This window comes from Crocodylus siamensis, chromosome 10, assembly GCF_052110815.1.
Source record: "Crocodylus siamensis isolate JL-2025a chromosome 10, ASM5211081v1, whole genome shotgun sequence".
NCBI classification, from domain to species: domain Eukaryota; kingdom Metazoa; phylum Chordata; order Crocodylia; family Crocodylidae; genus Crocodylus; species Crocodylus siamensis.
In genome coordinates this window covers 29800839-29825505 of record NC_143404.1, presented here as the reverse complement: position 1 = coordinate 29825505, position 24667 = coordinate 29800839, and the positions used below count along the sequence as shown (strand labels likewise).

Genomic DNA, 24667 nt, shown 5'->3' with positions numbered 1-24667 from the left:
TTTGGCTGTAATTTTCCTCTTGTATCAGTTTTAACACTGATACAACTTGAGTGACTTTAACAGGATTACTACCAGTTTGCACCACTAGAAGCTGGAGAGACAGTGGTGTATCTACATATATGCTTTCCTGTGGAGTAGACTAATTAGGTCCACAGGAAGCTCCCTCTACATATGCACCGGTATTACAGCACGATAAACCAATGAGCTCCACTCTAAGATAATATTGTCAGGGGCAGTATTACCTTAAGGCAGGGTCATTTACTGTGCTAAAACACACCTGTAAATGGTGACTGGGCAAGGACCAGACTCCTACCTACTGCCTAGTTACATGTTTCTGTATTTTAGCACCTGCATGTCCCAGACAACTCCTCTACCACCCAATGCTGCCACCTGGAGCCCAGGGATGACTCCCTGTACCTCCTGCCATCTCAGCTCTGCTGCATCCAAACTCAAATTGCTGCTGTCCTAGGTGCATGCGTAGACACTGTGCCCAAGAGCAGTTTACTTTGGCTCAAACAACTCCAGAGTTTATTGCTTCACCTTAATTTTATGTGTAAATGCACCCCATAATACTTCAAATTCTATTGAACTAATTAATATTTGTACTGACAGATTTTAAGATTTTGAAGAGATCATTATGATGACTGAGTTAGAACTCCTTCATAATAGGTCATGAAACTTCACCATTATATAACAACTCAACCTCCAAGCATCCTTCTTACCTCAGAAAGAACCTCTCATGCCTAAACACAAGGCAAGGTATAACAACACCACTGGGTAAAAGACCCAACCAAACAAATGAATCTTGCACCTGGTTCTACTTGTACTCTACAATTTCTGTGTTAGAGGCCTTTTACTGAAACTACCCTTCCCCAGTCATTTATTTCTATTTTCAGCATCAAAAGTAGAATTAGTCAATCATAAATGCTGAAATGGGCAAAAATGTGCAGAAGCCACAATCTTTTAGCCTGCAGCGTTTGCTGGTGCTGTTTGGGCTATTTACTTCCTACTGCAGACTGGATGGGAAGCAAAAACTGCGGCATATTTAAAACTGTGGTTTTTGCCTCCCAGCCATCAGGAGCAAGCAGCAAGTGGCAGGATTGGCCCCTCTGCCAATCAGTGGTGGGGGACATGTAGGGACAACTCCAAGATTAAAGGAGCCACTGCGCCATGAGCTGGGCCCACAATTTAAACCAGGCTCTAGGTATAAGTGATCAGAAACTGGTCTATACCTATAATAGAACAGAAGTTCAGCACACATAGACTAGTTTAACAATGGTAGAACTTGGTCTAAGATTTGCACCTCCCACCAAATGGAGAAAAAGTGGTTTTTTTGCTACCAATATAAATTACACCACTTACAGAAAACCTAGGCTGACCGTATGGAAATCCCAGAATTCTGGGACATCATCTGAGAGATCTGGGACACTGCCCCCTACTTCCCCACTGAATGCTTTCACAAGTTGGCGGAGGTGGGGATGCATGCTGGATAGGCGGCCTGCCTGTCCACCTGTAAGACACTTTGCGCTGCTTCCACTCCCACCCAGACTGCACTCTGTACCCCTGTGTTTTTGGGATGCCCATTCTAATACCCAACAGCTGACTGAGACCAGCCTTTGAAATTCAGAACCGTCCCAGCTAGAACTGGGTGTAAGGTCAACCTAAGAAAACTCCATACCTTAGATTGATTCTGCCTCAGGCTTTTTGAATGTCTGTATCTAGCCAGCATTTCTCTCTTTTTCCCTCTCAAGACATATATAGATAGATATTGTAGCAGGAGCTCAGACACTTACTGGGCTATGCAGCATATGAGTCAAGTCCTGCCAGTCTGCCTGCCCTGGGTTGCAGACTGGGAAGACAGCTGGGTCAGGCTGGGAACAGGAAACAGCTGAAGGAAACACAGCATGCAACAACCCAAGGGAGTCACGGGGAACAGGTGGAACACCCAGATTGGCAGGTGGAACTGCACGCAGGACACTTGAAGCTTCAGGAGAGGTGTGGGTTGGGTGTAGGGGAGGAGCCCAATGAAGGCATCCAGTGGGACTCTACCTAACTCTTGTCACAAGTAACCATGGAAGCAAGGTACATGCCCATTCACCCCATTCTACCACTTAAGACCAAGGCCTGGAGGGACAATCCAGGGGTAACAGGAATGGAGAGTAGGGCCAGTGATTAATATCTCTAGCCCTCACTCCTGATATAGATACAGATATAGCACCTTTAACTGAAGGATTTCAAAATATTTAAACTATTGATTAATTAGAGATGATGACACAGTGAAGTGCCTGATGCAGTACTTACTTTACGAATAGGGAAACTGCCACAAGACCTACCTTTTGAAGTGGTTTTATTTTTGATGGTCCCTAAAAGACTGACAGAATTAATGAATTCAAGTCAGAATTTCCAGCAAAAGGAAATAGGGTCATAGGTGCTCAAACTTCTAAAAGTCAAGTTTGAGACAGGGACCAAAGACAGACTCCCATAAGTGATCAAAATTAGCAGCTATTCTGAAAACGTATTTCTGTTCATAAAACTTATGCAGTGCCAATTAATAAAGCAAGATTTTATGACATTTATTTTGCCCTAACCAGTACACAACCTACTGTGTCAAAGAACAGTTGTGTTTTACCAACTATGATCCTTCATTATTTTAAGAAACCATTAACTGAAATAAGCAGTTTCTCATGTGGATTTTCATGTCTGGAGTCTAATTCTTCTCCAACTAGATATTACCTTATTTAGCTGAACAGGATTACAACAATTAAAGGCTTTTTGTACAGTGATATATTCATTGAAAGGCTTATAATATTAGCCTTATAATTGAAAGGCTTATAATATTAGGTATAGACATTAGTTTGTTAGATTTTGAATTTTGATTATATGCCTAATACTGCTCGCAGTTTGAAGATTATTTTTTACTTTATAGGAGAACTTTTTAAAATTTATTTGTAATCATTTCCTTCTAGTTGTTCAGGTGTGTTTTTATCATAATTTTAAACAAGTTTTCTCTCCAGTCAAATCCAAAGAGAAAGCAAAAAGATACTGAGGAATACTTTATATTTATTTATTTAAGTCCACCCTTCCCAACAAAGACTCAGAGTAATTTACAATAAGACTCAGAGTAATTTACAATAAGAGGACAGAATAACTTATAAAAAAGGCCAGTGACAAGAGAACAGAGTAACTTAAAAGGGAGCTAGAATAACAACATAAACACAGAGACCCTTTCTAAAAAATATCTCAGCCTCGCTTTGTTTGCTAAATGCCTGTCCAAATAGGAAAGTCTTACATTGCTTCTCAAAGGGGATTAGACTTGGCCTCCATTGGGCCTCAAGACAGATGCAGTTCCAAAGCTGAGGTGTATGACCACCGGAGAATGGCCATCAATGACACCCTGTGTGTTTTCACCAACCAGGCATGGTATATTGATGTCGCTTTGCAAGAGGTTGCTCTTGGTTGATGTCTGGGATTGAGCTGGGGTATAAGGGAGAAGGTAGTTCCTTAGGTACATAGGACAAGAGATGGATTAGAGCCTTATAGGTGAAGCCAGAACCCTGAATTGCACCCAGAAAGTTTTGGGTGCCAATGTAGATTATGAACCACTGGAGTTATGGGTTCCTGGCAACCCATCCTCATTGAAAGTCAGCTGCCACATTTTGCACCAGCTTTTTGTTTTCTTTTGTTCTTAGTCTATACAATGGTCATAAAAAACAAAGAAAAACATATTCAAAATTTTATGTCAAAACCTGTAGTCATCCGATTGCCTCAGGTGTAGTGTTGTGCAAATCCAATAGTGTTCCATTACATGCATGGAGAGGGCATTCAGAGGTGATGTGGTTCAAAGTTTGAAAAGGGGTACCACAGTTGCAGTTCGGTGAGTTAGTTCATCCCTATCAACGTAACATAAATCCACATCTTCTGTGTCTTGTCCTGATTCAGTTTAGAGAAGACCAAAGATGTCTAGGGAAATGAAAGCCAGCTGGTCTAATGGTGGGATTTGTAATAGTAATTCTGTATTAAAGGGTGAATTGAGCCACCTTTGTGTCCAGGCTTCTTGGATGTTAAATGAGTCTTGTTCAAGTTGAATTGCTGTTCTCCAAACGGGATGTCTAGTTTTTAATCTTGGACATGGTGGGTTTAAGAGATCTTTGTGTATCGGAAGCTGTGGGTTATTTTTTTAGTCCATAATTTAGTTAAGGCATTTTTTCTTCTTAATGAGGGAGGATGCATGTACTAAGAATAGGGAGTCATTGGAGAGGGGTGGATCAGATTGTTTCTGTAATAATTCACATTGCTTGGTTGAGTAGTACATCAACCTTATCAGTATAAGCACTGTTTAACCAGATTGGGACACAGTATTCTGCCGAAGAGTAGACCAGTTCTGAAGCTGATGTTCTCACTGCATCGGTATCAGCTTCCTGAGAAGTCCCAGTGAGTTTCTAGAGCAAATTATTACAGGTTTTTAACTCAGTTACTGTCACAGTTAAGTAATTTTTATAAGACAGTGTTATATTTAGGATGTTTCCTAAATATTTAGAAGTACCATTATAACATAGGAGCTGGTTTCTAAAAACAATAATGGGTTGATAATTAGCTTGATTATTGTTCAAGTGAAATGCAGATGCTTCCATTTTCCTAGGGTTTGGGTGCAAACAATATTTTTTGAAGTAGGTATTGAAAGTATTCAGATCTGATGCAAGTATAATTTCTGCTCTGGAGAAACAAGATTGTTGTATAACCAGAGCTATTTCATCAGCGTATATGCATTTTCTAGAGGAGGTGCCTGGGAGGTCATGGATGTAAAGATTAAACATCGGGGTGTAAGGACTGATCCTTGTGGGAGTCCATTGTTCAATTTATGTGGTCTCCTCAATATTATCAGAAAAAATGAGGAACCATATATTTCTTAAGTACGTTGTCTAATAAATTCGTAATTTTAAGACAAGGCATAGTGTCCAAAAACTTCAAGATGAGTTCTTATCTCCAGAGTGTATCATATGGAGCTGAGAGATCAAGACAGCTACAGTTTTTAGTGACATTTCACAGCCATTTTCTGTAGGCAGACTGTTACAGTTCCTGAGTGACTTTAATAGACTGCACCAGCTGAAGCTTCCAGACAGTCTTTATGGGTACCCCTACATACAGCACATTGCAGTAATCTACCCTTGAAACTAACAAAGGCACAGATGATGGGGGCCAGATACAAACCTGAAACAAAGAGCCTCAGTCTTCTTACCAGACAAAGTTGGTGAAAGGCATTCCTAGCCATAGCTTCCAGCTGAAGATCCAGGTGCAGCAAAGGATCCAGGAGCACCTCAAGGCTGTGAATGTGATGCCAAAAGGAGGCTGAACCCCATGAAAGATGTCGCTGCTCCCCCCCCACCCACAAGTCAAGTGGTCTGCCTACCACCATCACCTCTGCCTCATCTGGATCCAGTCCCCAAGAGCAACCAGGCACTGGGAAACAATGCAGGGGCAGGGGCAGTAGTACACAAGGGGAGCATAAGCTGCCACAGGGTATGTTGTGGGGAGTGTAGCATCTGTGGATCTGACCCTGGGTTTGGGGATGGAGTCAGTGCTGCAGCCACTACTCCCCCTACCATGACGTGTGCTCAAATTAAGATGAGAAGCCATTTCCCCCACATTGAATGGGAGAAGTGTATGTGTGTGTGTGTGTGGGGGGGGGGATCTTGCTTTGGATTTGATTTAAATAAATGTAATTATTCAGATTTTGCTAAAAAAATAATTATTCAAATTATTCAGAAATGCTCTATACTTTCTTGCTGTAATTTTTTGTTCAGAATTATGAATATGAATTATTTCTGCACTCCTACCCCCAACCTAGCTGGGTGTTTGGATTCCCTTTACCTGCACAAATGTGACCCCCAGGGCTGAAACAGAAAGTATGAATTCTTGATACATACATTTTAAGGCAGTCATTATATGTGCAGTAACCAAAAAGGACACTTGTCATACTTTAGCTCTACCTCTGAGATGCACATGCTAAATGTGAGCTGGCATGTTTCATGCTCTGTTTTCAGAGACAAGCATAATCTTCAAGTAACTAAATATATTTTAGTTTACATGTTTCCTATTCTTGGATCTATATTGAATATTTACTGAAAGCACAAAAAAAAATAAAGTTAACATTTGTGATTCAAAGGATGATTTCAAGATAGTGCATTCTACATCATAGTGTTTATCTGTTTCACCTACTGATTCACATAAACCTGAAAAGGGTAGCTGTATATACAGTGCAAAATACTTTGGTCCTAATCCTGCTGAGGAGAATAGTGTTACAAATGCCACAACATGTTCAGGTTTTCATAGGATATCATCCATGTTTTCTTGATTTTGTGTTACTGATATTATGTGGGAGTCTCAATAAATGGGTAGCATTAAACTGCATTCAGCCATATCATCCTTATGTTTATACGCATTGGAGTATTTGATATAAAATGTATAATAGGGTCAGGATTGTATAATGATAATAGTTTTCCAGTGTCAGTCCCTAAACAGTGAGTTTCTTTTGTGCCTTGGAGAAATGGTTGCAGAGAAGTAATCTCTGAGAATTAGAAACTGACATGGGTATATATAACAGAGAGATAGACAGACACTTGTGGACATATGGTTTGAAGCACATGAGCCAGGCCCTTCCAGAAAATGATGAATGTACATTTAAAAAAGGAGAGATCCTAGCATAAATATCACCTGGAAACAGGTTATTCAAAGAAGGATGTTTCTTTTCACAAGGAAATCTAGTGAAAGACATTGTCTTAAGGATCTGTTTGAAAGAGTGCAAACATTTCCAGGGTCATAACTGGAGTAGGAAAGACTTCTAGTCTGGTGCACAGCTATACATTGTGGGGCAGGAATTTACATGGATTGTATGAACTATAAGAATCCAATGGATAATGTATATAAATAGACAGATAAGAAACCATATTTAAGCCTTGCTAGGAGAACAAGTTGTTGTCTTTTCTGGGCATAGGGAAACACCTTACTTTGTTACTGATTCCTTGCATTTACTCTTGTTTTTATAATAAATCTTTTTAACTTTTAACTGTGATTTTAAAGCATTTGACCACACAGGCAGGTCTCTTCTGCAGAAGCAGGAATCCATCTTTTCTGACCAGACAAGGGTTTGATTCTTTTAGCTGGCTAAATCCCCTCTGCTAAGAGCTGGCAAGATCTAGGTGAGACAGGTATAGCTGGGTTGCCGTAAGTCAGGGAGATGTCTTTGGAGTATCTCTGTCTATTCTCAGTGATCAAGCAGCTAATGGCAGAAAGGTTCTTGTGATAACACCGCAGGAGTGCATCTCAAAGGCTCACCTGTCTGCATCTGGGGTCAGGGTGGGTCACATATAGGACAACACTGAGATTTTTAAAACTACCTAATTCATTTAGACATCCAGGGTGCCACTCTAATTAAAGAGCCTCCCCCACCCACAAGCACATGTATAAATGCCCCCAAATCCCCCCCTTTTTTAAATAGGAAATCAATATCCAAGGACATGTTTGTACCATGGCAGCAGAAAGTGGTGGAGATCCCAAACACCCCTCCCACTTGCTTCAAATCCAGAAATATGATGGTGAAGACACTTCACGGACATCCCCAGCAGCCTCTTTCAAGCATGTCAGACACTGAGGTTTCAAACCTGCTTAAAGGCAGATATTCTGGAGCATCTTCCTAGTGTATTTCCTGGTTTGAGGCAGATGAGTGGAAGTAAGTAGATAAGTGGGGCATGCTCAAGGCCAAGACACACTTCTGCTATACTATACATAATTTGTATATGACGTTTTACATCCCAGTCTTAGTCTCTATCAATGTATTTGTGCTCATATGAATTCAGCACAAGAACATGTTGTTATGATAGGGTTTAGAATATGATCAACACAAAAAACAGCCTCATTTAGACTTGGCGTGTTTGGGAAGAAAGGAAGTTCATCTTTTGTTCACATCTACTGACACACCAATGACTCCACAACTGCATACAGGAGAAAGTCCAGAACAGGTGCATCAATGAGGGAACAAAGAGGACAGAAAAATAAGATGAATAAAAAGAAAAACTAAAAAAATTCATCAAATGCTAGGTTATAGCCTCATAATTAACATACTCTGCTAGTTAAATTTTGGTTACAGATACTTAGAAATGCTTGTTTTTACTTTGAAGTTGACAAAACCCAAAGAACTTGCCTATTCACCTAGTGTTTTCTATGGTTAGCTATGATACATGACATTGAATTAAGCGTATTACTGCCAATGGAAAAATACATTCCACTTCAGTACAACATACACCTATTTGAAATATGAAGCCTATAATTAAGATAGTACCATCATTAAAAAGGGCAACTGATGCCATTGACACATATCTCTATTTAAACAAGTTGACTATTAAGGATTAAACTTATACTGATTAAACTAACTCACCAAATGGGCAGATAGAAGTTAAATATAATATTTATTTTATGTACATTTGTCTCCCATATCATTTCAGATTAAATGTTTTGTATTACAATAAAAACATTTCCAATGTTAGTTAATAAAATATTGTACTACAGGAATAACGGTGAACATTTCAAAATATGTTTTAAAAGTACAGTTCTAACTAATGGGTTTCAAGCTGAGGTTCAACATACGCAGTAGGATATCCCTAATGGATTCCTGTTTTCTTAAGCATAGCTCCACAGGCTCAAGAGGATCAGCAGAAGCTATTTTCATTTGTTTTCCTAGATGAAGTGGCTACATTTTAGCTACTTTGAGCCTGTATTATTTGAGCTGAAGTTGAGCCTTTGGCAAATACCATTTCTACTCCAGTTCACTTCAGAAGTAACAGAGAATGTCATATGTGCAGATAAAAAGGGCTGTTTAATAGGGCTGTGCAGAGCAGGTAATATTCAATTTGACTGCCATGTCAACTATTAAACTGGGTCCTGCTTTGATTTGCAGTCCACTTCGACTCGAAGTGGGTCCGCTTCGACTCGAGGTCGAAGTTCAGTCGAATATTCGAGCTGCTTCGACTTCCCCATAGGCTATAATGGGGAAGGTCAAAGCAGGCTATAACTTTGGCATTTCCTGTCTGATCTTGATAAAAATTGCAGGAGTGGTAGCTCCTGAGGAGCCCACAAAGCGTGCCAAGTTTCAACAAGATCGGTTTGGGGGGTGCATAGAAACTGCACCCCAAATTCTAGAGAGCAAACCGCCTGTAACTTCTATGTGCAAAGCCACCAGGAGCTCAAATCTGCAGGAATGGTAGCTTCTGAGAAGCCCACAATGCGTGCCAATTTTCAGCAAGATAGGTTCAGGGGGTTTGGAGAAAGCACCCCAAATCCTTGAGAGAGAACCTCCTGTGACTTCTGCGTGGAAAGCCACAGGGAGCTCAAAACTGCAGGCTTGCTAGCCCCTGAGGAGCCCACAAAGCCTGCCAACTTTCACAGTGATAGGTACAGGGGTTTGGGGGAAACTGCACCTTAGGCTGCTGACAGACAAAACTCGTGATACAGATGGAGCGAGGAGGGCGGCATTCGCTCCGTCTGCACCTGGTGCTTGGGGACCCCTGGCAGTGGGAGGTTCACCTTCAGGAACACCAGCTGCTCCACCAACGTAGGACCCAAGCAGGTGCGGTGGAGTGTCACAACATCCCCAGCAATGCTGAACACCCTCTCGCTTGCACACTGGTCGCTGGACAGGACAGGTATTCCCAGGCAACTGTGGCCAGAGCCGGCCACATCAGGCTGCGGGTTGCCCACTAGGCCAAGGGGTCGCAGTCCAGGGTCTCCACAGGCTCGGCAAGATAGGCAGACACCATAGTGTGAGGGCTGTCTGCCTGATCCTGGGGTCTGGTGGGTCCAGATTTCTGGATGTTATGTAAATGTCTTTGTGTGTGTAGATAGTATATTGAGAAGCGTTGGTGTGTTGGAAAGAATAAATGTTGTATAAAAAAAAATACATATTTATATAAACTAAATTCCTATATATAGACTAGATCCTAGGCTACTATTAACCCTATCCAATATAAGCGTAAACTAATATGAAAAGTAGTTATAAAATAAAAGCACCAAGTTCTCAGAAATCCCGGTTGCTAGTGTTGCAAGTAGGGAATCTGTTGAAGATCAAGGCTTCCAGCCATCGTGGTCTGACGCAGAGGTGCTGGAGAACACCAGCAGCTCAGAAACTGACCCCAAGGCAGAAAGCAGGGAGCTGAAAAACTGCTGCCTTTTATGCATTTTCTCTGGCCCTCAGAGAATGCTGACAGGTCACTGGCCAGTCACACATGTCAGTCATGAAAGCACTTCTTCCCCTTACTTTCCTTTTTTTTTCCCCCCCACAGGAAATCCAGTATAGGCAAGTTGAATATTCAGCCCACGCTGTTAATATTCGACTCGCGCTGTTAATATTCGACTTCCAGTATTCAATTCGACAGCTATTCGACCAGCTACTATTCGATTCGACTTTCACTTTTCAAGGTTGAATATGTTGAATATTTGTCGAATCGAATATTAAGTCAAAGTGTTGCACAGCCCTACTGTTGAAACCTTCCTTGAAGACTATCCTGGATTTCAAAATAAGGAAATGGTAACAAAGATGCTAGAAATCAAATAGCCTGTTCAGCTATTTATTAAAAAGATAGCAAGGTGCTATTATTATGGCTTGTATTGTATGGGTAGTTAAATTCCCTGCAACCTATGGGAAAAGGACTTAACCAAGAAGTAATGCTGCAGTCTGAAGCTGGGAGAACTGAAACTAGAAATGAGGATACAAATTTAACAGTGAGGGTGATTAATCACTTGCAAAAAGTACCAGAATAGTGGTAGATCCTTCATTTCTAGATGTCTTCAAATCCTTTTTGGAAAGCACATTTTATCCAACAGAGGGCTCAATAGAAGAATAACTGATTCAAATGTGTAATATGGAAAGACAGGCACAATAATTTTAAGCTTTCTGAGTTTAAAATCTGTGACACTGACAGAAGAGAGAGGACTTGGTCTTTACCAGTTCTGATAAGATGACAGTTGTGAGAGGGATGATAAAAGACTTTTTGATGATACAATGTCTTGAATTCCTGACTCCCGTGAACACCTGAATGCAGAGACCTCAATTGTTTCTCTACTCACATTCCAAAAAAACAAGAGGATAAATAATTTACACAGGACAAAATTATAATTTTAGTTTTGAACTCATAAATGAATACTGGGAAGACATGACTGCATATAGCAAATAAAAATAATGGTAGGCCCCAAATTAAAATGTGAACTCTAACAGTTCCTAAATTTGGGATCTGAAGTCTTAGATCCAATCTGAGTACAAAACCACAGTGGGAAAAATAAATCTAATTTTCATGCATGTTGCAGAGAACAGGTTGTGCCTGCCACTTTAAGGGGTTTGAGCAGGTGGCAAGCAGCCTGCAGGTGGGAGCAGACCCAGTCAGGTGGTCACATGGTAGTCAGGAGGCCATCTGATTGATGGAGAAACTGGGAGCCTGGGTATAAGACTAGGCCTGAGAGCAGAGCTGGCAGTCGCTGCATGGAGCCAAAGGAACAACATTGCCCATCCAGAGACATACTGCTCCAGAATAATCTGAAGGTCAAGAGTAGGCACTATGGGGATGATGGAGGTTTCTAATCCTGGGGAATGACCTTTTCATGTGGGCACCAATGACATGGCTCGGAGCACCCCCAGCCAGGTCATGAGGCGCTACAGGGAGTTGGGAGCGGGGCTTAGGGGTCTGGGAGCTCAGGTGGTGTTTTCATCGATCCTCCCAGTCTCGGGCTATGGGCTGAAGAGGGAGAGGAGGATCCACGCGGTGAACCAAAGACTGCGGCGCTGGTGTTATCGGGAAGGCTTTGGCTTCCATGACCACAGCCCGCTCTTTGGAGAGAGAGGCAGCGAGCTGCTGGGAAGAGATGGCCTCCACCTCTCTCCTCTGGGGAGGAGGCTCTTCTCAGCCAGGCTGGCTGACCTGCTCCACCGGGCTTTAAACTAAGCCCGCTGGGGGATGGGGGGACTACTGCCCCTGCTGGCCCACTGAACAGCCCTTGCAAAGCCAGCAGACCAAGGCACTTAAGGGGGCACTTAAGGGAGCTCACCCCTGCCCCAGCCCTGACACAATCTGTGGGCAAGGCAAGAGCCCCCAAGGGCACACTTGCCTGCCTGTACACTAATGCCAGGAGCCTGGGCAACAAGCAGGACGAGCTCGTCCTCCTGCTCAGTGCAAAGAAATATGATGTCACTGGGATAACGGAGACCTGGTGGGACTCCACCCATGACTGGACCACGGGGATAGAGGGCTATACCCTATACAGGAGGGATCGTGTTGACAAAAGGGGCGGGGGTGTAGCTCTCTATGTGAAGGAAAGCTACATGTCCCTGCACGCTGATGTTGGCAACCGGCATGGACAGCTAGAGACCCTCTGGGTAAAAATTCGTGGGGAATTCGGCACAGGGAACACAACGGTGGGAGTCTACTACAGACCTCCCACTCAAAGTCCTGAGCTTGACCAGGAGTTCGCCCGGGAACTGACTGAAGCCGCTTGCTCCAGGACCTTGGTTGTCATGGGTGACTTCAATTATCATCGGACTTCAATTACCAAAGGACATCTCCTGGGAAGATCACTCAGCTAAATCTGAGCAGGCGCAAAGCTTTCTCTCGTGCGTGGATGACCTCTACCTGACCCAAGAAGTCTATAGGCCAATGAGAGGCAAAGCGCTGCTTGACCTGGTACTGGCTACGGGGGACAACCTAATCGGCGACCTAGTGATTGATGGGAAGTTGGGTGACAGCGACCACGAGCTGATCACCTTCACCGTCCGCCGTAAAGCTGGCAAGTCAGTCAGCAACACAGAAGTCCTTGACTTTAGAAAAGCCGACTTTGACAAGCTCAAGAGGCTAGTCGGTCAGGCCCTCAGGGACCATGACCCCAGGGAGATGGGAGTTCAGGAAGAGTGGTTGCTTCTCAAGGAAGCGATCCTCAGTGCACAAGCTAAATCTGTTCCAACACGGAGGAAAGGCAGCAAGAAGGCACAGCAGCCCTCCTGGCTCTCCAGAGACCTAGCGGACCTACTGTGGCTAAAAAGGAAAGCCTACAAAGGATGGAGGATGGGATTCACCTCTAAGGAGGATTACTCCGCGCTGGTCCGGTCCCGCAGAGACCAAACCAGGAAAGCCAAGGCTGCAACTGAACTCCAACTAGCTTCAGGCATCAAGGACAACAAAAAGTCCTTTTTCAGGTATGTGGGGAGCCAGAGGAAAAGCAAGGGCAATGTTGGACCCCTGCTAAACCAGATGGGGCAACTGACAACTGACGCCCAGGAAAAAGCCAACCTATTAAATAGGTACTTTGCGTCAGTCTTTCATCAGTCACACGGGATGCCCATGCCTGCTATGGGACAGGGAAATCTGGGTGAGGGGAATCCCCTACCCTCCATCAATGCTGACCTCGTGAAGGAACACCTTGAGAAGCTGGATACCTTCAAGTCAGCTGGCCCTGACAACCTGCACCCCAGGGTACTCAAGGAGCTGGCGAGCGTCATAGCCCAGCCCCTGGCACGGATCTTTGAAAACTCCTGGCGCTCTGGTGTAGTGCCCGAAGACTGGAAGAACGCCAATGTGGTGCCGATCTTCAAGAAAGGGAGGAGAGTGGATCCGGCTAACTACAGGCCCATTAACCTGACTTCTATCCTGGGGAAGATCTTAGAAAAGTTTATTAAGGAGGCCATCCTTGAGGGACTGGCCCAGGCTAACATTCTAAGGGATAGCCAGCACGGGTTTGTTGCGGGTAGGTCTTGTTTGACCAATCTCATTTCCTTCTATGACCAGGTGACCTATCACCTGGACAAGGGAGAAGAGATTGATGTCATATATCTTGACTTCAAAAAAGCTTTTGATCTGGTATCCCATGATCACCTCTTGGCCAAACTGGCCAGTTGTGGCCTTGGCTCCACCACGATCCGCTGGCTGGGAAATTGGCTTCGTGGTCAGACCCAGAGGGTTGTGATTGATGGCAGTCACATCGTGGTGCCCTGTGACCAGTGGGGTCCCTCAAGGCTCTGTCCTGGGACCCATACTGTTCAACATCTTCATTAATGATGTGGACATTGGAGTTAGGAGTGGACTGGCCAAGTTCGCCGATGACACCAAACTTTGGGGCAAAGCATCCACGCCAGAGGACAGGCGGGTGATCCAGGCTGACCTGGACAAGCTCAGCAAATGGGCAGACGAGAACCTCATGGTGTTTAACACTGAAAAATGGAAGGTTCTCCACCTTGGGAGGAAAAACCTGCAGCATCCTTATAGGCTCAGCAGTGCTACGTTGGATAGCACTACAGAAGAAAAAGACTTGGGGGTCATCATTGACCGCAAGATGAACATGAGCCTGCAATGCGATGCTGCGGCTAGTAAAGCGACCAAAATGCTGGCGTGCATCCATAGATGCTTCTCGAGCAAATCCCGGGACGTCATTCTCCCCTTGTACTCGGCCTTGGTGAGGCCGCAGCTGGAGTACTGCGTCCAGTTTTGGGCTCCACAATTCAAAAAGGATGTGGAGAAGCTTGAGAGAGTCCAGAGGAGAGCCACGCGCATGATCAGAGGTCAGGAAAACAGATCTTACGATGACAGGCTGAGAGCCATGGGACTCTTTAGCCTGGAAAAGCGCAGGTTCAGGGGTGATCTGATGGCCACCTATAAGTTTATCAGGGGTGACCACCAGGATCTGGGGGAACGTCTGTTCACCAGAGCGCCCCAAGGGATGACGAGGTCGAGCAGTCACAAACTCCTGCAAGACCATTTCAGGCTGGACATAAGGAAGAATTTCTTTACTGTCCGAGCCCCCAAGGTCTGGAACAGTCTGCCAGCGGAGGTGGTTCAAGCACCTACATTGAACACCTTCAAGAGTAAATTGGATGCTTATCTTGCTGGGATCCTATGACTCCAGCTGACTTCCTGCCCTTTGGGCAGGGGGCTGTACTCGATGTTCTCCTGAGGTCCCTTCCAGCCCTAATGTCTATGAAATCTATGAAAATTATACCCTGCTGGGGTTGGATGGTGTGGTGGGGCTGGTTGTGGCAAGGAAGTCTCTAGGATATGCCACACCTGTGCCTCCCCAGTCAAAGGCAAGGGTGGGGCATTAGAAAGCTTCAGCCCCCACTGCCTTGTGGGTGACCCGGTGGAAGTGAGAGGCTAGGGGAGCACACCCTGAGAAAAAAGCACAGAGCCAAGGCCCACTGAGTGGGCCCTTTGGCGTGGTCCAGGCTGAGAAAAGGGGGCTTGAGACAGGGCCCAGGCCCATTAAGTGAGGCCTGAGCCCCAAAGGGCATTAGGTTGAGCACCCCAGTGAGGGGGCCAGGTATTAAGGCCCCAGGGCAGGGGGCAGCGCCAGTGAGAAGGCAGGATAGAAGCCCCAGTGAGGGGTAGCCCCAGTGAAGGGAGCTGCATAGAGGCTCCAGTGAAGGTGGTATGTGTCCCAGGTAGGGATGCCTGAGGCCTAGTTTGGGCCAGAGGTCCAGTGCAGCCCAGCTAAAGGGCCGGGGGAGTAATAGTGAATGTAGATGCCAACTACAAGGCATGGGACATGGTATAAAGGTAGGTTCAGAGCCACGTATTTTGTTCTTGGCATCAGGGAAATTAAATGGGCAGCCTCCCACCTAGGCAGCACTGAAATGTGACCTTCTAGAGGAAAGAATCTATGGAACAATCTTAGTTATAACCAAGATTCCTGGTTTTCACTGATAAACACAAATTCTCTGATAAAAAAAACTGCAAATTGACTGAAACCCCCCCCCCCAAAATCATGATTAAATCTAAAGGCTCCCCACAGTGCACCCCCCTGGCCCTGCTTGTGCATCTCATCCCCCCCACAGCCTTCCTGGTGCCCCTCACCCCCCAACCCACAGCCCCTGCTCCCCCAGCCCTGCAGGAGAAGACCCCCAGGTGCCAGAGCTACAGACCTGGGTCTGCAGCCCCCTGCCTCTGTTCCCCCCTGCTGCCTGCTGTGGGTGGCAAGGGTGGGTGCTGGCTCCCTGCTGCTGAACACACTCCCAAGATGGGTAGGGGGAATCTGCGCCCCCCAGATCTGTGCATGGGTCAGGCACGGGCTGTGGGCTTGGTCTCCCATCCTGCTGCCCTCGCTTGGGGGCCTCCACAGCCCAGCAGGTGTGAACTGGCATAGCAGGGAGCAGTGGCGCCATGTGGAGAAGCTGCTCACTGCTGAGAGCTCCCCTGCACATGCTGCTGCTTTGAGGGGCACAATCCTGCACTGCTGTTCCCACTGCAGCCTCGCATCAGCAAGCAGCTTCTCTATGTGGCCCTGCTCTTTGCTGCTGCCCTGCTTCCCTCCCAACATGGAGTGTCCCACATGGAGACATTCCATGTCTTTCCCTAACACTTCTCCACTTCCACCCTCCACCCACACATCTACACCCTGCTCCCCACCTGCCCTGCTGGCTCTTCCCCCAGCCCTGGCAGTCACCCACACCTGCATCAGCCACCCAGGCTTCCCCCTCAGCCCTGCCAGTACCCCTATCCAAGACTCTCAACCCCCCAGCCCTGCCAGAGGGGGCCCCCAGCCCCCTGCAAGCCCCATTTACCTTAGGCTCCAAGAACAAACAGTGATCCTGAGCCAAACCTTGGGTGACAGAGCCTTAGGCCTCGCTCTTTCCCCCCTCTCCCTCCCCCTCCAGACAGGGTTGGGGGTTCCCCACCCTTTTTGCATTTAGCTCTTGCAGGCTGGAACTCCAACCATCTGCAGAGTTCTTTGCAAAAGTGGGAAATCTGCGGGTATCTCTGCTAAAAGGGAAAATCCATTTTTTCTCTGTTTTTCCATGGGAAATGGAAAACCCAGATCCCTGATTATAACAAAGGTGTGGTAGGTGAGACAGGTGGGCATACTACCCCAGACAGGTGGGCAGGCTGATGTAGTGACTGGCCCTGAGATGGCCGCCTGTTAGAATGTGGAATAGGATAAGATTTCTGAAATCATCAGGATATTCAGCCATCTTTGCTTAAATCTCAAAGCAACAGCTTGTAAAATAAAAATAAGAGGCTTCAGACAAATAATGTCATTTTGCTGGTGCCAGTACCAACCTGAGCTGCAGGAACAGGAATATTTGACAGTGTCAAAATCAGATACACTTCCAAATTTTAAATCATGTCACACATGCTCTTCAAAGAGAAGCAAGTATATTATAGATACAGAGGTGTTTGAGATGGTATATTTACTCACCTAGCTGGTACCACGTGTCACGGATAGCAAAACCAATTAAACGTCTCATATCTCCATATCTAGAGAGAACAGAAAAACACTGGCTTTAACAATACATCATAAAATTTAAGAAAAAATATATAAGATACTAATATATTACTTACTTATTCAGGATCTTATTGTACTTTGCATGAGAGAAGTTTTCTAATTGTAGAGAGTCCTGGGTAATAAAAGCCACTGCCAGATGAAAATAGTTGTTCCACAGCTGTAAATTGAATGTTCAAAGGTTATAATAGTGTTCAACTAGAATGGGAAGTAATATTAAACCATGCATAACCCTGAATAATTTATTAAGGCAAATGATGCAAGCAATACAAGGTTTTAATATTACTATTGTGCAATTATAAAAAATCCATCTCTCATCTTTATGCTAACAGCTAGTCTCCATTTGTTCTTCACAACATAGTAGTTGCATAAATAGTACTCAAGAAGATTCATATGAAGTTCATTGGCTAATAACAATAAACCACAAACTCCAGCAGAGCTGGTAAAATACAGAACATCCCAATGAATCATAATTGCCCAGATCCAAAGGCATATAATGTATTTACATTGTACTTGAGAACTTTGTCAAAAAGACACACATTCATCTCTCTGGACCCTATTCTAACCAGATCTGGGGGCAAAAATCCAGTGACTTTCAAATGTGCATCCTACGTGTGAAACCAGGACATGTGGATCCTATTATTACTGAGTCATATACCTGCATTGAGAGAACAACTCTTGTATTTTAGTGTACAGTCTTTCCTTATTTCTGACATCAGATCACTTTATTCTCTTGTTAAGCAAAATAAAACACCAGTAACCTTTCCCACATGCTTAAGCAATGAATGGAAAACTTTACTACAATGCAGGCAGATATGAGCTTTCCCACTGAGTGAATGACTGATCACCCTAGGAACAGAAGTAATCAGTACTTTCAAAGGCTTATAAATAGGAAATATACTTTCAAAAGAATATTTTTACACTGTTTACACCTAAAAAAAAATAAGATAATGAATGTTGTAAGAAAGGAAACTTTAAAGGCTTTCATCAATTATTTTAAAGGATTAAACAAACCAGCAAGTGACTGTAACAAAAGTATTACCAACAGAAACATATACGGTTAAACATGTGCTAGACTGAGATTTCCACAAAATCTTATATACAGCTAATGCACCGCATAAAAAAGTGAGTTTTTAACACTCTGACCTGAAGAATTCTCTGTGCATAAACTAATACTATAGGGAGCAGATATCAACATCTGGCATAGCATATGAACAAAAAGGAAATGTTTCATATAGTAAATATGCCTTCAAATCCCTTTTACAACATCAAAAAAATGTTGCATTAAGGTTAACATATTCCTCCTTTAGTGGCTCACAGCTTCTCTAAAGTTTCCTTTACAGATTTTGCTTACTCAAAAGCCCTGAGGAAGGACTCTACAGCAAAGCTTTTGTTCTTGCTTTAAGTGTTTTAAGTCCATAGTTCATATTTATCCCTGGTGTGATTCTATGGACTTCAGTGGAATTAAGGCAGGGATTTATTTAGCTCAGCCTTTTTCATGGAATTCAAAGATAATCTGAATTCACCCAAACTAATAGAATCTTAATAAAAGAAGCATTTAGATATTAATTCAACATAGGACTGCAGCTTTTATCTGATATCAGCATTTGAACTACATCAACATTAATTTTTTGACAGTATACAACACTACAGAATAATTTAAACCTTTCTCCCCTAAGACAAATTTTTTCAAGGTCAAAAACTCCAGTTTATGCAAGATTAATTCAACCCACTTCAGGGTGTCTAAAAGTTTCAGGTATATCAGTGTTTTCCAAATGGTATGCTGCGGCACACTGGTGTGCCATCATCCATGTCCAGGTGTACCATGGAATCCTGGGGGGCATGGCTCCAGGCAGTCTCTGTGCTGATACCCCCCCCACCCCTCACTCAGCGTTTGGCCCCTCGCCACCCTCTCTCCTCCCTGCTCAGCGTTCGGCCAGTGTGCCGTGGGGCGGAGAAAGCCAGGTAAGTATGCCATGGGGTGGAAAAGATTGGGAAAGGCTGAGGTGTATAGGAACGATACATAAGGATGTAGAGAAGTAAGCAAGTATTTCCTATACCCTTTCCTTCTGTGGAAGGAAAAGGTCCCATTTTACAAATAAAGAAATTGGCAGGAAGAGATTAAGGATTTGTCTAAAACTAGAGCGTCAGACCTGAAATAATTGCTTATAAACTTCCAAAATTCAGGCTGGGCAAATACACTGTGCATTTCAGGCATTGAAGTCTCTTCTCTGTATTGAAGAACAATTTTTGACATGACATATTTCCCTTTGGACCAATGGAACAAATATGTGTAGGGTCTATTCCACATGCATCAACAGATACAAACCCAAAGTGTTAAAAGTTTTTAAATGGTTTTAATTAATCATACATATTTTTTACCTAGTTTTTATGTACGTTGGGTAAAAATTATCACTTTTTTATTTATCACTGTGTAGTAATGGAAAGCAGAAATCATGACTAAAGGTGACACAATAAATTGATTCTGGAATTTGAAAGAGAGCTCAGGTCTTCTAACTTTTGTTTTTACACCAAAACCTTTAAACTACAGCTCTATATTAGGGTCAAGGGGAGTACTATTTATGTACTAAGCATACTTGTCCAAAGGAAAAGGACTATAACTCACCTATGTTATCTGACATAAACCATAATAACTTCACCTAATCACATCACTTCTGTTATCCTCTGTACCATGTCTATTTATCACAATCCTGCCATGTCTCTGTCTATCCAAATCCCACAGTCCAGCATGTCTTTCTCCTCCATGAACTACCATCTTCAACTCAAATTTAACATTGTCAAAACTGACCCCCTTCCACATCCTCCCAAACACTGCCTGTCTCTTTCTGTTTCCTGTCATTGCTGACACTATTTCACCACTCAGAGAAAAAACAGTGGCTTATGTTCAGCTGCTTCTCTTCCCTTGCCCTACCCATCCAACCTATGTCCAAATTCTGCTGTTTATTCCTCAATAACGCATTCAAAATTTCTGTTTTCTTCATGTTGGGTTGTCATGATCTCAGTTCTTGAATATTTCAATGTCTTTTTCTCTGACTTCCTCAACCCTTCCTGTCAATCCCTGCCTCCATTCAAAAGCTGCTGCTATAATCACCTTTTCTGGCTGTCACGCTTACTCAGTTTTGAATTCCTCTCCTTGTCCTTTGTTTTGCATTACATCAAATATCAGATCATTGTCCTCTTTTTCAAGGCTCTTAACAGTTCTACTCTATTTATGCCCTTGTCCCTTATATTACCTGGCTACCCCTTCATTTCACCAAGGATGCCAGCCTGGAGTTTATTAAAATCTTGTTAGTTTCATGATACAAACAGGCCATATCCTCAAATAAAAGATGCCAACCCCTACAACATATCAGATAAATATCATTCAGTTAACTGTTGCACATATACTTTAGCCCTTAAATAAACAAACAGAACACCAAACATCACTGCTGCCTGTATTGTTAAATATTTAAATCCTCTGCAGCAATCCTTCTGATCCCTAGTAGACTTTCATACTCAATAGATCTATGATATAAAAGAACTATAAATTAAAGCTATCCTGGTGCCTTTGTTTTGGTCATGTCTCTCCTGACTGCATAAGACAGTGGAGGTCCACTTTTAAAAGCGTGTGCCACAGATTAGTTTGCCCTTCACCCTCCCTGAACGCCACTCTGATCCTCTTCCTGTGCCTAAGCAGCTGCTCTGCTTTCTGCTTCTTGCCCTATCTGCTACTGTGCTACCTGTGCCTTCCCTGATATGCCATGTGCCACACACACAGATTGCCTATGTCACATGTGCTGAAGGTTGGCCAAGCTAGCATAAGCCATATAAACACCATACCTCTTTATGTAGAAACTTAAGATAAAATCATGATTAGTTACTAAGTAGTATAACATTTTTTACATCCACAAGCAAATAACAATGCCACTCGTGTGAGCTACAATAAATAATTACTGGAAACTAGGTTAGATGTCTATGATATATTAAATACAAGTGTCGCAGGCCACTAAGGTCCCTGCTCCTATAAGAGCAGAAACTGCCTAGGGAGAGGGCCCTAAGCGCCAGATGGAAGCCCACAAGTGCAGGTTACTATGGCAACAGGATAATGAGTAAATTAGCCTGCACTTGCATCCTGTCAGCTGACCAGAAGAGGCAATATAGACCCCAAGGCTGGGGACTAGAGAGTTAGTTCTCTGTCAGCAGCCAAGGGGCAAGGACCTCTCAGAAAAGACACTCACCAGAGAGGCTTGGCTGCCTGTCCTACTCTGGGTAGGATTAAGGAGCTCCAGGAGCTCACCAGAGACCCTGGCTTATAAGACACTTAGTGCTGGGAAAAGCTTGATGTTTTAAAGGGACAGAGCACACCCTGAACTGCTTATTTTATGTTATAGCCTAGGGGCTCAGATTTTAGTTGCTGTTTGACTGGGGGATTGGGGTGAGGCTATTGGGGAAGGAGGTGGCCTCATTGGGGGACCACAATGGTATGGGATCCCCAGCACCAGAGAAGGGTGCAGCGATAAGGGGGTAAGCAGAACCCAGCACAGAGACAGGGCTGCAGAGAGCCCCCCAATATCAGGGTGCAACAATGGGCAGCCTCCCGCCTTAACTAACAACACAATTACCAACAAGGCATGGTGGGTGAGACAGGTGGGCGGCGTGACTCCCACTTTACCACAACAGGGTAATATTTTTGATACAGTCCTATCATATGAATATTAATACTGTCGTAAAGTAACCCAATGAGGGAATTAATGGTGTATTTAAGGATACAGTTTTAGTTGCGTTTCAGCTATTTCTAGATATTTTTTAGCACATCCCTTATCTCTAAAGTAATTTCACCAGCCTGCAATAGACTAACATTATTACCAGTCCTAATACAGCAACAAAGATATAGAAAGAGTTTTAATGAAGGCGAGATTCTCTGCATTATTAAATTGCTGACTATGCATAGAGTACTTTCATATATGCAAAGAATACAGCATGAAAAGGAACTGAGGTTGAACAAACTGCAGTATGTATCAGTCACAGAAAGTGTTTACATTACTTCCTATGTAAGATGCTTTTTATTCTAGTTAAACAGAGTTTAAATGGGTAGAGATAAAGAAATCGAGCCTCTTAAAATCATAACTCACACTCAGGAGCTCTTGAGATTACAGGTTTAATCTTTTGTGGCTGAGTCCTGTATCACGTTATATATATCATGGTAGGTGCTAAGTGCTTCTAACTTTCACTGAAGCCAATGATAGTAGATAGTACCGAGAATCTTAAAGAAAACTGCAAAACCTTGCAGGACTGTTATCAAGTTATTTTCTTTGCTAAAGCTATTGCTGTCTGTAGAGGTAGAACTGAAGTACAAATAGTCATGGCTAATAAATGTCTATAAAATGTATATAGTAACTTATATTGTGTACTTAAAAATAATAAGTCAAATCCAGTTTGTTTAATTAATTGAAGCCATGATGTCCTAAAATACTAAATTTTGGATAGCTTTTAAAATATTTCTACCAAGGTTTAACGGAACACTAAAGAATAATTTAAAACCTATTAAAAATACTTTCCACTACAAATATATTGTAATTTTTAAGAGCACAACTACATCTAGACATTAGTTTCCTCCCTGTGAAATGCTATATGAATGTTCTACAATGCACAAAGAAGAAATACATAAATGGATCCCCCTCCATACATACAAAAGACCTTTTATAGTAAAAGACACAATCCAGTAAAAATAAGAAATGTATAAATATCACTATCCGGAATAATACAGAGTAAACAAAAAACGCTCAGAAAATTCACAAGGAAGACCTGACAATGCACATCAAAAGAACAGTAACATACAAAGACACCTGAATATAAGATCTAAGGAAGAATTAAAATGATGTAGCCTGAAAATATTAAGAACATATGACATGGTATACACATGTTTTCTGATGTCTCCTCTACCCATGCAGGTAAGGCTCTGAGGGATCTAATGTACAATCCACACAATCACAACTCCTGCCATGGCACACATGGGACAGAATCGTGCATTAGATCCCATCGTGCCTTCTTGCCAGTGCAACGGGAGCCTGATCCTGGGCTCCCCTTGCACTGGCACGAAGCAAGCATCCACAGATGAGAGCGCCACCAGTTGAGGGTTTCCCAGCCACAGGGGCACCCCATATGTCCCTAGGGCTGAGAAATGATGGCAGTAGTCATCTTCCAGCTTGGAGACATGTGAAACCCCCAGGTCTGGGGGACTGTGGCTGCTGTGACAGCTAATTGTGCAATACCTCTAATGTGTAGAGGGCCTTATAGCTTTTGACTAGTTTTTCTACCTTTTGTGAGAAGGAAGTGATAATTAACTTCTGTATCATCTGTCTTGTGAAGTTTTCTTGTAATGTTTGTCACTATAGCAGATAAGCACCCTATTTCTTATGTATATCTACAATTTGCTGAAATTGTTTTAGTGGAGGTTTCCAGATATGCAATTTTAGTAAGCTGTGTTGCTATAATATGCTGATGCTGAAGCACAAGTTTTATCAAGTTAGTTCCAATAACGGAGCATGGCACAGTTAGAAAGATGAAAAAAAAGAGAGAGGCTGAACATAACATGAGTAATAGTTATATATTTTTTTCAAGTCAGAACTTGACATGTAGGGGAGGGGGTATTAAAATAACATCCATTGCATAGAAGTAAAATGAAACAATGTTCCAGTAGGGCATGCATTTTTTTTAAGATCAGATATTTGTCAGAAGTAATTATGTCTGTATTTGGTTTTCTATTCATATAACATACAGTTTTATTTAAGAGCTTTATCCACCCAAAACCAAATATTATTTTATATTTTCAGATCAAGGAGTAAAACATGCCCAAATGACTTGCAAGTAAAAATGGAATGGTATTAAAAGAAAAATATCCTCTTCAAGTTCTGTGACATGCATGGGGGAAAAAAAAACACAAGTGAGAATAGTTATTAAGACATGTTTTACTAATTACATATATTACACATTTGTTTTATATTACTGAAATGGCAATTTATATTTAAACGCATTAAACATTCTTATTTTCTACCAATATGTTAAAATATATTTCTACATATACAAATGTGGGGGGTGTTTTTTTCCCCCCAAAATTCTAGTGGCATCACACATTTCCTTATATTAAAAATCTCTGCCCACAGCAGTTAGACTGAACAGCTGCAAATTACCTCTAACATTCTTTAATGTAAAATAGGAGGCAGTTGTGAACATATGTGCTTTGTTACATCTATTTATACTGCCTGTTTGGGGATGTATTCCTCCTTTCTTGTGCTTCAACATTAACTCTCATTATCATTAATAAAGGCTATTTTGAGGGATGATTATATCTTTGATACATAAAAGT

The 24667-nt window shown here is 42.9% G+C and overlaps 1 protein-coding gene across 1 annotated transcript in view; it reads right to left on the bottom strand.

Moving 5' to 3' along the window:
• The window catches only part of DOCK2 (dedicator of cytokinesis 2), a 514744-nt gene that overhangs the window by 91439 nt on the left and 398638 nt on the right, over positions 1-24667 (bottom strand). Inside the window, exons 31-32 of the mRNA XM_090064272.1 lie at positions 17361-17461; positions 17218-17276 (exon numbers count right to left, since the gene is read on the bottom strand). Coding sequence (XP_089920398.1) covers positions 17218-17276; positions 17361-17461 — 160 coding nt within the window. The remainder of the gene's footprint in view (positions 1-17217; positions 17277-17360; positions 17462-24667) is intronic.